The 13,166-nt window shown below is 49.0% G+C and overlaps 2 protein-coding genes across 3 annotated transcripts in view; one reads left to right on the top strand and one right to left on the bottom strand.

The window, feature by feature from the left end:
- Positions 1-4,892: 4,892 nt before the first annotated feature.
- Positions 4,893-8,831, bottom strand: LOC144686926 (transmembrane protein 169-like). The gene is made up of 2 exons (XM_078552776.1): positions 8,455-8,831; positions 4,893-5,770 (listed from the first exon to the last, which is right to left on the bottom strand). The coding sequence occupies exons 1-2, from the start codon at positions 8,723-8,725 to the stop codon at positions 5,148-5,150; spliced, it is 894 nt and encodes a 297-aa protein (XP_078408902.1). The 5' UTR covers positions 8,726-8,831; the 3' UTR covers positions 4,893-5,147.
- A 3,985-nt stretch (positions 8,832-12,816) lies between these two features.
- The window catches only part of LOC144686921 (X-ray repair cross-complementing protein 5-like), a 203,304-nt gene continuing 202,954 nt past the window's right edge, over positions 12,817-13,166 (top strand). Inside the window, exon 1 of one of the 2 annotated variants that reach the window (XR_013578020.1) lies at positions 12,817-12,900. Coding sequence is in view for 1 of the 2 variants with exons in the window: in XM_078552767.1 (XP_078408893.1) it covers positions 12,883-12,900 (18 nt within the window). In the remaining variant the exon portion in view is untranslated. The remainder of the gene's footprint in view (positions 12,901-13,166) is intronic. The other variant, XM_078552767.1, reaches the window with a different exon arrangement.

Below are 13,166 nucleotides of genomic sequence, written 5' to 3'. Positions count from 1 at the left end.
TATACAGGTCCACAGGTTACTGAAAGTGGCAATGCAGGTGGATAAGGTAGTCAGGAAGGCATATGGCATGCTTGCCTTCATTGGCAGGGGTATTGAGTATAAAAGCTGGGAAGTCATGCTGCAGCTGTATAGAACCTTGGTTAGGCCACACTTGGAATATTGCGTGCAATTCTGGTCACCACAATACCAGAAGGATATGGAGGCATTGGAGAAGGTGCAGAGGAGGTTTACCAGGATGCTGCCTGGTCTGGAGGTTATTAGCTATGAGGAGGTTATTAGCTATGAGGAGAGGTTGGAGAAACTCGGATTGTTCTCACTAGGGAGATTGAGGGGCGACTTGATAGAAGTTTACAAAATTATGAGTGGTATGGACAGAGTAGATAGTCAGAAGCTTTTTCCCAGCGTGGAAGAGTCAATTACTAGGGGACTTAGATTTAAGGTGAGAGGAGAAAACTATAGAGATGTGCGGGGCAAGTTTTTTATGCAGAGGGTAGTGAGTGTCTGGAATTCGCTGCCAGAGGAAGTGGTGGAAGCAGGTACGATAGTGGTGTTTAAGAGGCAGCTTGACAAATACATGAATAGGATGGGAATAGAGGGATACGGACCCCCAAAGTGCAAAATGTTTTAGTTGACGGGCAATATGATTGGCGCAGGCTTGGAGGGCCGAAGGGCCTGTTCCTATGCTGTACTTTTCTTTGTTCTTCAAGCTGCACCAACATGTCTTTGACAACAGGAGCCTTTGCAAGTCAGCAAAGTGTCAAGAAGATGCAATAATTCTCAATGTTATTGGAATTTATTGTAAAATAGAGTAATAGTGGGGTGTGTGTGTAAGAGAGATTTAATTGAATTAGAGGCAGTCAGTCTGGGTGCTTTGATCTAACAAGAGAAGTTAGGCTTGAAATGTTAATTAGATAAAGATGGGGAAGTTTAAAAACATAGGTGTCAAGGGAACATTTGCATTTTGAAATAAACCAGACTAGATTGTTTTCAAAGGAAGGGTGAAATGTGTCACCTAGCCAGGTGATGTTTAGAAACAGCGTGTTTATTTTTCCCAAAGATTACTAGCAAAACTTAGTGCTATGAGAGGGTTTTATTCTCAGGGAGATAAAGTCCAAAAACATAGTGAAATGATGGATATTTGCATTCAAAGAGGAAGATATGTATAAAGAAGGGCAAGGGCTGTGTGTAAGGGAAGGCATTTTAAGATCTTACAAATATGTGAAAAAGTCTTCAGCATCTATGCCTCAAGCTGCTGTCTTCAAAGGACTGAAGTTAAGAAAACTCACTTGGAAGTCGACTTGTTCAAAGTATCATGTCTCTTTGTCCGTGTCTTTTAAAATCTATGTGTCTTATTGTTGCCTTAACGAAAGTGTAATTGGGAGTTAGATTGAGTAGGGGATTTAGAAATTATCACAGTAGTAATTTGTAGATCTATGTATATATTTAAAGTCATTTCATCTGTTAATAAATGTTTAATCTAGTTTTGTAAAAAACCTGTAAGACTTGGTGGTCTTATTACTACTGAAATCAGGGCACTCATCTCAAAATTTATACAAATTGCAAAACAAGTTGTAGCAGTTGTTTCAAGTTTCCATTTGGGATTTGAACAACTCAGCATTTACCACCAGCTGTTCCATAACATAACTGGGGGCTCTTTGTGGGATATATTTGAAATTCCTTGACTTTTTTGGAGTTGGTCAGCCTTAAGGCTATGAATACGAGGAGCACTTTGAATTCAGGAGTTGGGGTGAGGTTTTTTTTTGTAGTGATGAGGCTGCAATATGGCTTTGGCAGTTGCTCAGACTCGTTTGGGAGCTGAAGTTATAACTTTGGTTGTTTTACAAAAGGTAATTAAAGTTAAGTTAATGGAGTTGGCAGATAAATTACAATTGGGGTTACCTGCAAGGACTAAGACAGCAGGTATAATTAAAGGTATAGAACGGCATTTAAAGTTGGAAGTGATACATGACACTAGTGAGTCACAGCTGGAGGTAGTGAGACTTCAGTTAGAAATGAAGAAGCTTGAACTTGAGCAAGCAAAGGAAATGAAAAAAACTTGAGACAGAGGCAGCAGAAAAGGAAAGGGCAGAAAGAGAAAAAGAAAGGGAATTTCAAAGAGAGCAAGCAGAAAGGTAGGACAAAAAAGGGAAGCTGGAACTGGAATTCCAGGCGAGAGAGAAGGCTAAAGAAAGAGGCGCAAGGGAAAGAGAGAAGGAAAGAGAAAGGGCATACCAGCTTAAAAGGCTGGAAGTTAAAAAAGAAACCTCAGATTCTGAAGAAAGTTCTGATGATGAAAAAACTTTTAACCAGTGGGAAGAAGTTTAAATTTGTACAAGCTCTTCCAAAGTTTGAGGAAAAAGATGTTGAAGCATTTTTTATTTCATTTGAGAAGATAGATAAACAGATGAAATGGCCACAGGGACACTGGACATTGTTGTTACAATCCAGGTCGGTGGGTACAGCACATGAGGTATGTGCTTCACTGTCAGAAGAAATGTTGGTGAATTGTGATGTGGTGAAAAAAGGCTATTTTGAGTACATATGAGTTGGTTCCTGAGGCTACAGGAAGAAATTTAGGATTGAGAAAACAGCCTGGGCAAACTTATATTGAGTTTTTAACAGTAAAGCAAAGTAATTTTGACTGGGGGGGATACAGGAATTAAAAATAGAGACAACACATGCAGCTCTTAGAGAAGTAATTCTTTTGAAAGAATTTAAAGATTTAATTCCTTCGGTAGTGAGAACTCATGTGGAGGAACAGAGTGTTGATTCTGTAAGACAAGCAGCAGAGATAGCTGATGATTATGAGTTCGTTCATAGAGCTAAACCTTTTTTCCATCACCCTTTCAAATCAGAAAAGGATAGAAAGTGGGAAGGTGAAAAAAAAGGTAGGTAGCCAGGGAAGAGGAGTAAATGGAAATTACCAGGAAGTTTTTTCTCAGAATAAAAAGGAAGGTGCTGAGGGAAGAAGTGACATTCGAAAATTGAGGTGTTTTCATTGTAATAAAATGGGACACATGAAGTCAGTATACTGGAAATTGCAGGGAAAATCTGTTGGAATTATAGGGGTGCAGAAAAGTTCTGGAAGTAAGAGTACTGTGGGTTCTGAGCTTCAGGCACATGGCAGAGGTCTTTAAAGTTACGATTAGCTACAAAGGTAAATATTACTTGTTTCTGCTAGTCAGGACAGTAACAATACACTAACTTTTTGTGCTTATCTTAATTTAATGAGAGAATAGAAAAAAAACTTAATCTGAAGAGTAGTTGAACAATGATTTGTGGCTGAGTCCAGTGCTCCTTTTAAAAAGAACAGTAGCAACGTGGATACAAAATTGGCTGAAAAATAGGAAACAGAGTAATGGTCAATGGACATTTTTTTGGTCTGGAGGAAGGTTTGTAGTGGAGCTCCCCAGAGTACAAGAGCAAGGCAGTAATGCCGAATTTGTATAAGACACTCATCAGACCTTAGCTGGAGCATTGTGCACAGTTCTGGGTGCCACATAATTGGAAGGGTGTGAACACATTGGAGAGACTGCAGAAGAGGTTTACAAGAATGGTTCCAGCAATGAGAAATTTCAATTACAAAGATAGATTGGGACTGTTCTCCTTGGAGAGAAGGTGGCTAGGGGGAGATTAGATGGAGATGTTCAAAATCATGAAGGGGCTGGACAGACTAGATAGGGAGAAGCTGTTCCCACTCGTAAAAGGATCAAGAACGAGGGGGCACATATTAAAAGTGATTTGCAAAAGAAGCAAATGTGACATGAGAAAAAAGTTATTCACACGAGTGGTTCGAGTCTGGAATGTACTGCCTGGAAGTGTGATAGAGGCAGGTTCAGTCAGGGCATTCAAGAGGGCATTAGGTGATTATTTGAATGGAAACAATGTGCAGGAGTATGGGGAAAAGGCAGGGCAATGGCACTAGGTCATAATGCTCATTTGGAGAGCCGGTGCATACATGATGGACCGAATGGCCTCCTGTTCTGTTAAAATTGTGTTTCTGTCTTGAAAAAATGATATGGGGTGTGTGCAGGAGAGTGGGATTAAGGTCAGAGAATTGCAGGAGATAATTGCTCCTTCCACAGTTCTGTGACATTTGAGAGGTTGCACACTAGTAACCACCAAGTGACATATTTCACATAGGATCCGACCTTGGACCACAGGAAAGTTAACATGGTCAAATCTGAATGACTTCAATCTTGAACATGGAATGGTATTCAGTTGCATTATGAAATTAAACCCAATTAAAGTTTCAATTGTGTAAGACTGAAGGTTCCATTGAATTGCTGTAAATTACCTTTGTTCTAAATTTGTCATCCAGTGTTATGGATGTGATTAAATAATGTTTTCCTACAACTGCTATTCATATGGTTTCTTTAACCTAGAAAAGATGTCCCAAAATGCTTCATCTTAGTGAAAGATTGCATGTCATGTCAAGGCCTTGAGATCTCCCAAGAATGTTAAGAGTTTATGGGAAATCTTTAGCCCACTGTATTTACAACACATCAGTAAAGAATCTATGACTAATTGTGGGGCATCCCCATTTCTTTCACCCAGTTAATTTAACACTAAAGCAAAATCACATCCCAGCAGACAACAGTGCAGCAAGGCCTGCTCATTGTTCCAAAACATTTAAGGCCTTATAGCATTTTTGAATATAAGTTGCTCAATATAAAAAAAATGTTACACCAATGTTTTTGCAGGGAAAGCACCCAGATTATGATGGTTCAGGCCAGCACCATTAGAAGTCAAAATAAATAAATAAGTTAAGTAGCAAGTATTCTTCGTTTGACCTGAAATCTTCATCTGTAATTGCCTGCATGGACAAGGGCTCAGGCCTTCCATTAATGAGGGTATCAAAAAGAGATGCACAGTTCAAACTGGGGGACTTATGGCTCTAGAAACTAGGTAATAGTGGCAATTGGCAAGAGGCAAACAAGCTTCTCATGAATTGACTGAGACATGGGTCTTACATGGATGCACATATCAGTCTAAATAGCTCACATTTTTTAGTTTTGTGCATCTGAATAAAGTCAAATAGCATTAGCAAGGACAGAGTGAATTCATTTAAACGTCCTGTCTTTTTGTTTCTTTTCAAAGTCCTAGGCAACTTCTTCAGACAGGTTCCTTCTCTTTGGATCAGCACTCTAGACAGCAGAAGTCTGCTCCCCTGCTGGTGCTGCCTTTCCCGATAGGCTACCTGAAACGTTGTCCGAATCCAGCAACTCCACAATGCTATACGGGGAGCAATCCTCCAGACCAAGCTTTCCAGACAACCAGCCACAGAAACCTTTCTCTAAGTCTCGCACTGCCTGCCACCACTCACTGAACGACCAGGAAATCTGTGTCACGGTTGTATATACACTGAGGGACACTGACATCATCACGATTAGCACTGGGTAAAAAATAATTAAAAAGGGGCAAATTGTAATCTTATGCCAGAAGGAACGCTCCTCGTTGTAAACCAGGAAAATATTATACCAGGTAATGGTCCCATAATAAAAAGACATGACAAAGGACAACACAAAGACCACTGGAGCACACAGCAGGCTCCATAGGACAACATGAGGACCTTGATAGGGTCCTAAATCACACAGTTTTTTCTCGCCTTTTTCCTCAGGCTGTGGCGGCTCCTTCGACTTGGCTAGTTCCTGGAGCTCTTTCTCAGTTAATGTTACGTGAATGTCCACCATCTGCCCCTTCTTCTTGCCACGGGTGATTGTGCCAGTTAGTGTCACATATCTGCTGTCAGCAGGCATGCTCCAGCCACCTATCCCATAAACAAAAAATTTTTATCAACCAGTAATATAAAATAAACATTTTCTTCCCATTTCATTTGAGGCTCAGGGGTGAAAGGAACATAGGACTTAGGAGCAGAAATGGGCCATTCGGCCCTTTAAACCTACTCTGCCATTCAATAAGATCATGGCTTCAACTCCACTTTCCTGTCTGCCCTCCATAGAGCTTGACTTCCTTGTCTACCAAAGATCTATCCATCATAGCCTTGAATAAATTTAATGACTCAGCCTCCATTGCTTTCTGGGGAAGACGAGTCCACATGTAAGCCAACATTTTCTATGGTATTCCTTCTTCAGTGACATTACAAATAGGATCAAGAGCAGGTACCATAATCCAGAAACTGACTAGAGAGAAGGCCTGTACCAGACACTTTCCAGAAAAAGCAACTCTGGATTACTTCAGTCCACCATTTCATTAACTTTTTACAGCTTTATTTAGTTTTACTTCCCAATTTCCTGTCTTCTCTCCAGGTCCCTTACCATTCTTGGTTCTGAAGTTATATCTCACCCTTTAAAAGCCTACGTATGAACACATGAATTAGGAGCAGGAGTAGGCCACTCGGCCCCTCCAGCCTGCTCCACCATTTAATAAGGTTATGGCTGATCTGATTATAACCTCAAGTCCACATTCCCATCCACCACCTTTCACCCCCTTGCTTATCCAAAATCTATCTACCTCTGCCTTAAAAATATTCAAAAACTCTGCTTCCACCCCTTTTGAGGAACAGAGTTCCAAAGACACGTGATCCTTGAAAAAAGACAAATACTCCTCATCAATGCCCTATATAAATGAAGCATAACCTTCCTACTTTTGTATTCAATTCCCCTTGCAATAAATGACAGCATTCTATTAGCTTTTCTAATTACTTGCTGTACCTGCATCCCAACCTTTTGTGATTCATGCACTAGGACACGTAGATCCAACTGCATCTCAGAGCTCTGCAATCTCCCACCATTTAGGTAATATGCTTCTTTCTTATTTTTCCTGAAAAATGGACAATTTCACATTTTCCCAAATTATACTAATTTGCTAGGTCTTTGCCCACTCACTTAACCTATCTCTATCCCTTTGTAGTCTCGTGTTCTCTTCACATCTTACTTTCCTACCTATCTTCGTGTCATCAATAAATTTAATAACCATATCATTGGCCCTTTCCTCCAAGTATTTATATAAATTGTAAAAAGTTGAAGCCCCAGCAAAGATCCATGTGGCACACCACTCGTTACATTTTGCTATGCAAAAAAAAAACAACCATTTATGCCTACTCTGTTTCCTGTTAACTAGCCAATCTTCTATCCATGCCAATATGTTACCCCTACACTATGAGCTTTTATTTTTCGCAATAACCTTCGATGTGGCATCTTATCAAATGCCTTCTGGAAATCTAAGTACAGTACATCCACCGGCTCCCCTTTATCCACAGCATATATTACTTCTTGAAAGAACGCCAATAAATTGGTTAAACATGATTTCCCTCTCACAAAACCACGTTGACTCTCCCTGAATTTTTCTCAGTTCCCTGCTATAACATCTTTAATACTAGCTTCTAACATTTTCCCTATGTCAGATGTTAAGCTAACTGGCCTGTAGTTTCCTGCATTCTGTCTGTCTCCCTTTTTGAAGGTTCCAATTTAATGGAACATTCCCCAAATCTAGGGAATTTTGGAAAATGAAAAACAACACATCAACGATCTCCCTAGCCATTTCTTTTAAGGCCCTAGGATTAAGTCTATCAGGACCCAGGGATTTGTCAGCCTGCAGTTCCAAAATTTGCTCAATACCACCTCCCTGGTGATTGTGATTTTCTTGACTTCCTCCCTCCTTTCCATTTCCTGATTTACAGCTATTTCTGGGATGTTACTTGTATCCTCTATAGTGAAGACTGATGCAAAATACCTGTTCAATTCATCTGCCATCTCCTTATTTTCCATTATTAATTCTCCAAACTCACTTCTCATAGGACCAACGCTCACTTTGTTAACTCTTTTCTCTTTTAAATAGCAATAGAAACTCTTACTGTTTTTATATTTCTAGCTAGCTTTCTCTTGTACTCAAATTTTTCCTTCCTTACCAATCTTTTAGTCACTCTCTGCTGTTTTTTATATTCTGTCCATTCTTCTGACCTGCCACCTATCTTTGCGCAATTACATAAGCATTGGGAGCAGGAGTAGGCCATTCAGCCCCTCGAGCCTGCCCCGCCATTCAGTATGATCATTGCTGATCTAATTTCGGCCTCAACTCCAATTTCCCACCCTCTCCCCAAAACCTTTCAGCCCGTTACTAATTAAAAATCTGTCTATCTCCCCACCTAAAGCACTAGCAGGAGGCATGATATTGAATGATGAAATGAGCAATAAGCGCATTTAAAATTATAAGCGGGGATGTATTGAATAAGTGGAACACTTAAATGACAATAAAGCTCCTGGGTCTGAATGGATTGCATCCACATATTTTGAAAGAATCTTACTGTGACTCACCAGCACATACAGGCAAATGGCTAACCAGGTGAAGGCTACTAAGGTCTGTGAATCAAATCCCTGAAAGAGTCACTCCACTAAGGTCAGTAAATCAAATCCCAGCAGAAAATAATCAAGGGAGTTAAAAATTCACAAGTGAGCCAAGAGCCCATTTGTGGTTAGAGTCTATTTGTAGTACCTTCTACAGTGGGGGGACAAAGAAAGTTTGTCCTTTCCTCTGTGTTCTTCGCTGTGGTATCTGGGTCATGCTGGTCTTCCTCCACCTTTTCACTCCCGGTGCGGTAGATTATAACTGACTCTGGTCTTGGCTCTTTCTTCCTCTTTTTCTTCTGCTCTATGGTGGCTTCACCTTCCTTCTCAAATATCCGAGTCATCTGCCCGGTTTTGTGGGGACAGCCCTGGTGTGTCCCTTGAGCTGCCTGATCCATGCCGATGTTGTTTTGGGGCATCTTTGTGTGTAGTGGTCACGCTATAGACAAGGTGTTGTTGCTTCCGCACATGCCTTAGGCTCAGAACTCCTGTCGTTAAGAGCAACTGACATACAAAGCAATCATTTAGAACTCAAAGAGAGAAATGACAAACTTATTTGAAGTTCCTTCATTTCTGTTTGGCACAGGAGCAATCGTAACAAAACTCCCGCCATCTACTCAGATATTCACAGCTCATCTATCCCCTACTTAATCTCGCCCACCCCTCTCTGTCCTCCCCCACTCTTTCCTCCTACCCTCCCTATCTCACTTCAACCTCTCCCTGGCCCCTCCCCACTCATTCTCTCCCACTCTCTTCGAACACCATCTCATTCTCTCAGCTCCCTTCCACCACCCCTACCTCCCCCCACCACCTCTCCACCCACAACCACCCATCCATCCCCCGACACTTCTCCTCGCCTCACCACCCATCCGTCCTCCCATCCCCCCACATCCCACCCCAACCCTCTATTCCCCCGACCACCCCATCCCCTCCCCTCTCATTCCCACCTCCAGCCACCACCTACCAACAACCCCTCTTCCACCCACACCCTTTCCACTACCCCCTCCACTACCCCAATCAAATCCCTCCCACCCCAAACCATCCCCTCCCCCATACCCTTCTCTCCCCCTAAACCTCCGTTACCCCCATCACACCCTCCCCCAATCCCCATCACACCCTCCCCCAATCCCCATCACACCCTCCCCCAATCCCCATCACACCCTCCCCCAATCCCCATCACACCCTCCCCCAATCCCCATCACACCCTCCCCCAATCCCCATCACACCCTCCCCCAATCCCCATCACACCCTCCCCCAATCCCCCTCCCCCCATCCCCATAACACCCTCCCCCCCCATCCCCCTCCACCCAACCATCCATCCCCCCACCCATTCCTTCCAACCATCCATCCCCCCATTCCCCTTCCCCCCCACCCATCCATTTCCCCCATCCCACCCCCCCAACCCCCGCCACCCCAATCCCCCCCACCCCTCCTTCCCCCTCACCCCCATCCCCCCAAACCAACCCCCACTTCCCCCCCACCCCAACCCCCCTTCCCCCCCACCCCAACACCCCTTCCCACCCCAACCCCCCCTTCCCCAACCCTCCTCACCCCCATCCCCCCTCACCCATCCCCCCACCTCACCCCCCCCCACCCCAACCCCCCATCCCCTCCACCCCAACACCCCCATCCCCTTCCACCCTTCCCCCCTCACCCCCATCCTCCCAACCCCCCTCACCCCCATCCTCCCAACCCCCCTCACCCCCATCCTCCCAACCCCCCTCACCCCCCAACCCCCATCCCCCCCACCCCCAATCCATCCCATCCCCCCCACCCCAATCCCCCCCCATCCCATCCATCCCCCATATCCTCCCCCACCCCCAATCCCCCCCATCCCCAATCCCCCTCAAATCCCCACACTCCCATCCCAATCCCCCCATATCCCTCCACCCCCAATATCCCCCCCACCACCCAATCCATCCCATCCACCCCCACCCCATCCCCACCCCCCCATCCAATCCTCCCCACCATCCCCACCCACCCCAATACCCCCCACCCATATCCCCTCCACCCCCCCATATCCAAATCCCCCCCATCCCCAATCCCCCCCCAATCCATCCCATCCCCACCCCCCCACCCCACTCCCCCCATCCCCATCCCCCCACCCCACTCCCCCCATCCCAATCCCCCCCCCACCCCACTCCCCCCATCCCAATCCCCCCCCCACCCACTCCCCCCATCCCAATCCCCCCCACCCCACTACCCCCATCCCACTACCCCCATCCCATTCCCCCCCACCCCACTACCCCCATCCCAATACCCCCCCCACCCCACTCCCCCCATCCCAATCCCCCCCCCCACCCCACTCCCCCCATCCCAATCCCCACCACCCCACTCCCCCAATCCCAATCCCCCCCACCCCACTCCCCCAATCCCAATCACCCATCCACCATCATCCCATCCCCCCCCACCCACCCCAATCCCCCTACCCACCCCAATCCCCCCCCCCACCCCAATCCCCCTCACCCCAATCCCCCTCACCCCCCCAACCCCACTCCCCCCAACCCCCTCACCCCCCCAACCCCACTCCCCCCAACCCCCTCACCCCCCCAACCCCCTCACCCAACCCCACTCCCCCCCAACCCCACTCCCCCCAACCCCCCCCCCCACCCCCACTCCCCCCCAACACCCCCCAACCCCACTCCCCCCCAACCCCACTCCCCCCCAACACCCCCCAACCCCACTCCCCCCCAACCCCACTCCCCCCCAACACCCCCCAACCCCACTCCCCCCCAACACCCCCCAACCCCACTCCCCCCAACACCCCCCAACCCCACTCCCCCCCACCCCACCCCCCAACACCCCCCAACCCCACTCCCCCCCAACACCCCCAACCCCACTCCCCCCCAACACCCCCCAACCCCACTCCCCCCAACACCCCCCAACCCCACTCCCCCCCAACACCCCCCAACCCCACTCCCCCCCAACACCCCCCAACCCCACTCCCCCCCAACACCCCCCAACCCCACTCCCCCCCAACCCCTTCCCCCCCAACACCCCCCAACCCCACTCCCCCCCAACCCCACTCCCCCCCAACACCCCCCAACCCCACTCCCCCCAACCCCACTCCCCCTAACCCCACCTAACCCCCCCCAACCCCACTCCCCCTAACCCCCCCAACCCCACTCCCCCTAACCCCCCCACCAACCCCACTCCCCCTAACCCCCCCAACCCCACTCCCCCCCCAACCCCACTCCCCCCCCACCCCCAATCCCCCCACCCCACCCCCCATCCCAATCCCCCCCCACCCCACTCCCCCCATCCCACTCCCCCCATCCCAATACCCCCCCACCCCACTCCCCCCATCCCAATCCCCCCCCCCCACCGCACTCCCCCCATCCCAATCCACCCCCCACCGCACTCCCCCCATCCCAATCCCCCCCCACCGCACTCCCCCCATCCCAATCCCCCCCACCCCACTCCCCCCATCCCAATCACCCATCCACCATCACCCCATCCCCCCCCCCATCCTCAATCCCCAATCCCCCCCCCATCCTCAATCCCCAATCCCCCCCATCCCCTCACCCCCCCAACCCCACTCCCAATTCCCCCCCCACCCCCACCCCCACCCCCAATCTCCCCCCCCCACCCCCACCCCCAATCTCCCCCCCACCCCCAATCTCCCCCCCCACCCCCACCCCCAATCTCCCCCCCCACCCCCACCCCCAATCTCCCCCCCCACCCCCACCCCCAATCTCCCCCCCCACCCCCAATCTCCCCCCCCACCCCCACCCCCAATCTCCCCCCCCACCTCCAATCTCCCCCCCCACCTCCAATCTCCCCCCCCCACCCCCAATCTCCCCCCCCCCACCCCCAATCTCCCCCCCCCACCCCCAATCTCCCCCCCCCACCCCCAATCTCCCCCCCCCACCCCCAATCTCCCCCCCCCCACCCCCAATCTCCCCCCCCCCACCCCCAATCTCCCCCCCCCCACCCCCAATCTCCCCCCCCCACCCCCAATCTCCCCCCCCCCCACCCCCAATCTCTCCCCCCCCCACCCCCAATCTCCCCCCCCCCACCCCCAATCTCCCCCCCCACCCCCAATCTCCCCCCCCACCCCCAATCTCCCCCCCCCCACACCCCAATCTCCACCCCCCCACCCCCAATCTCCACCCCCCCCCCAATCTCCCCCCCCCCACCCCCAATCTCCCCCCCCCCACCCCCAATCTCCCCCCCCCACCCCCAATCTCCCCCCCCATCCCCCCAACCCCACTCCCCCCCCACCCCCAATCCCCCCTCATCCCTCCCACCCCATCCCATCCCCCACATCCCTTCCCCTACCCATCCATCCCTATTCCCCTGCCCATCCCTATCCCAACACCACCCCCGAGACAAAGCGGTCTGATAGTTACCCGGGTTGATTTGAATTACCTATGGCCCCTCAGGCTCAGGGCCCCTCCCCGAGCAGCGCTTCCGGGTATTCGGACAGTGAGGGGTAGGAATAGCGGGGTAATCAAGACCGTGGCTCCGGGCCTCTCCTTTACCAACATGGCCACAACTTGGCTTCCGGTCTGTCAACGGGTTGCGATTCCAGGAAGTGACGCAGACGGAAACAGTTCTGGAAGGTTCTGGGAAGATGGCGCGATCGTGCAAGGTAAATTTAAACCGAGAGAAATACCGGCCTCCAAACCAGTAGCAAACTGTATGCATAACCTCCCTGCTCTTGTATACTCACTTCCAACTAAAATAAAGGAAAGGATTTTGTAAACATTCTTTATCGCCCTGTCTCTCCATCTGCGGACATGAAGGTTCCCTTTGACTTCTCTGCCCCTGTTTATTGTAGACTCCCTTTGCCTTGTTAGCTTTCCCCAAATGCATTACCTCACATTTCTCTGGATTTAATTCTATTTATTGCTTTTC

Source organism: Cetorhinus maximus, chromosome 11 (assembly GCF_964194155.1).
Source record: "Cetorhinus maximus chromosome 11, sCetMax3.hap1.1, whole genome shotgun sequence".
Lineage (NCBI taxonomy): Eukaryota > Metazoa > Chordata > Chondrichthyes > Lamniformes > Cetorhinidae > Cetorhinus > Cetorhinus maximus.
This window is presented reverse-complemented; position numbering and strand designations above follow the sequence as displayed.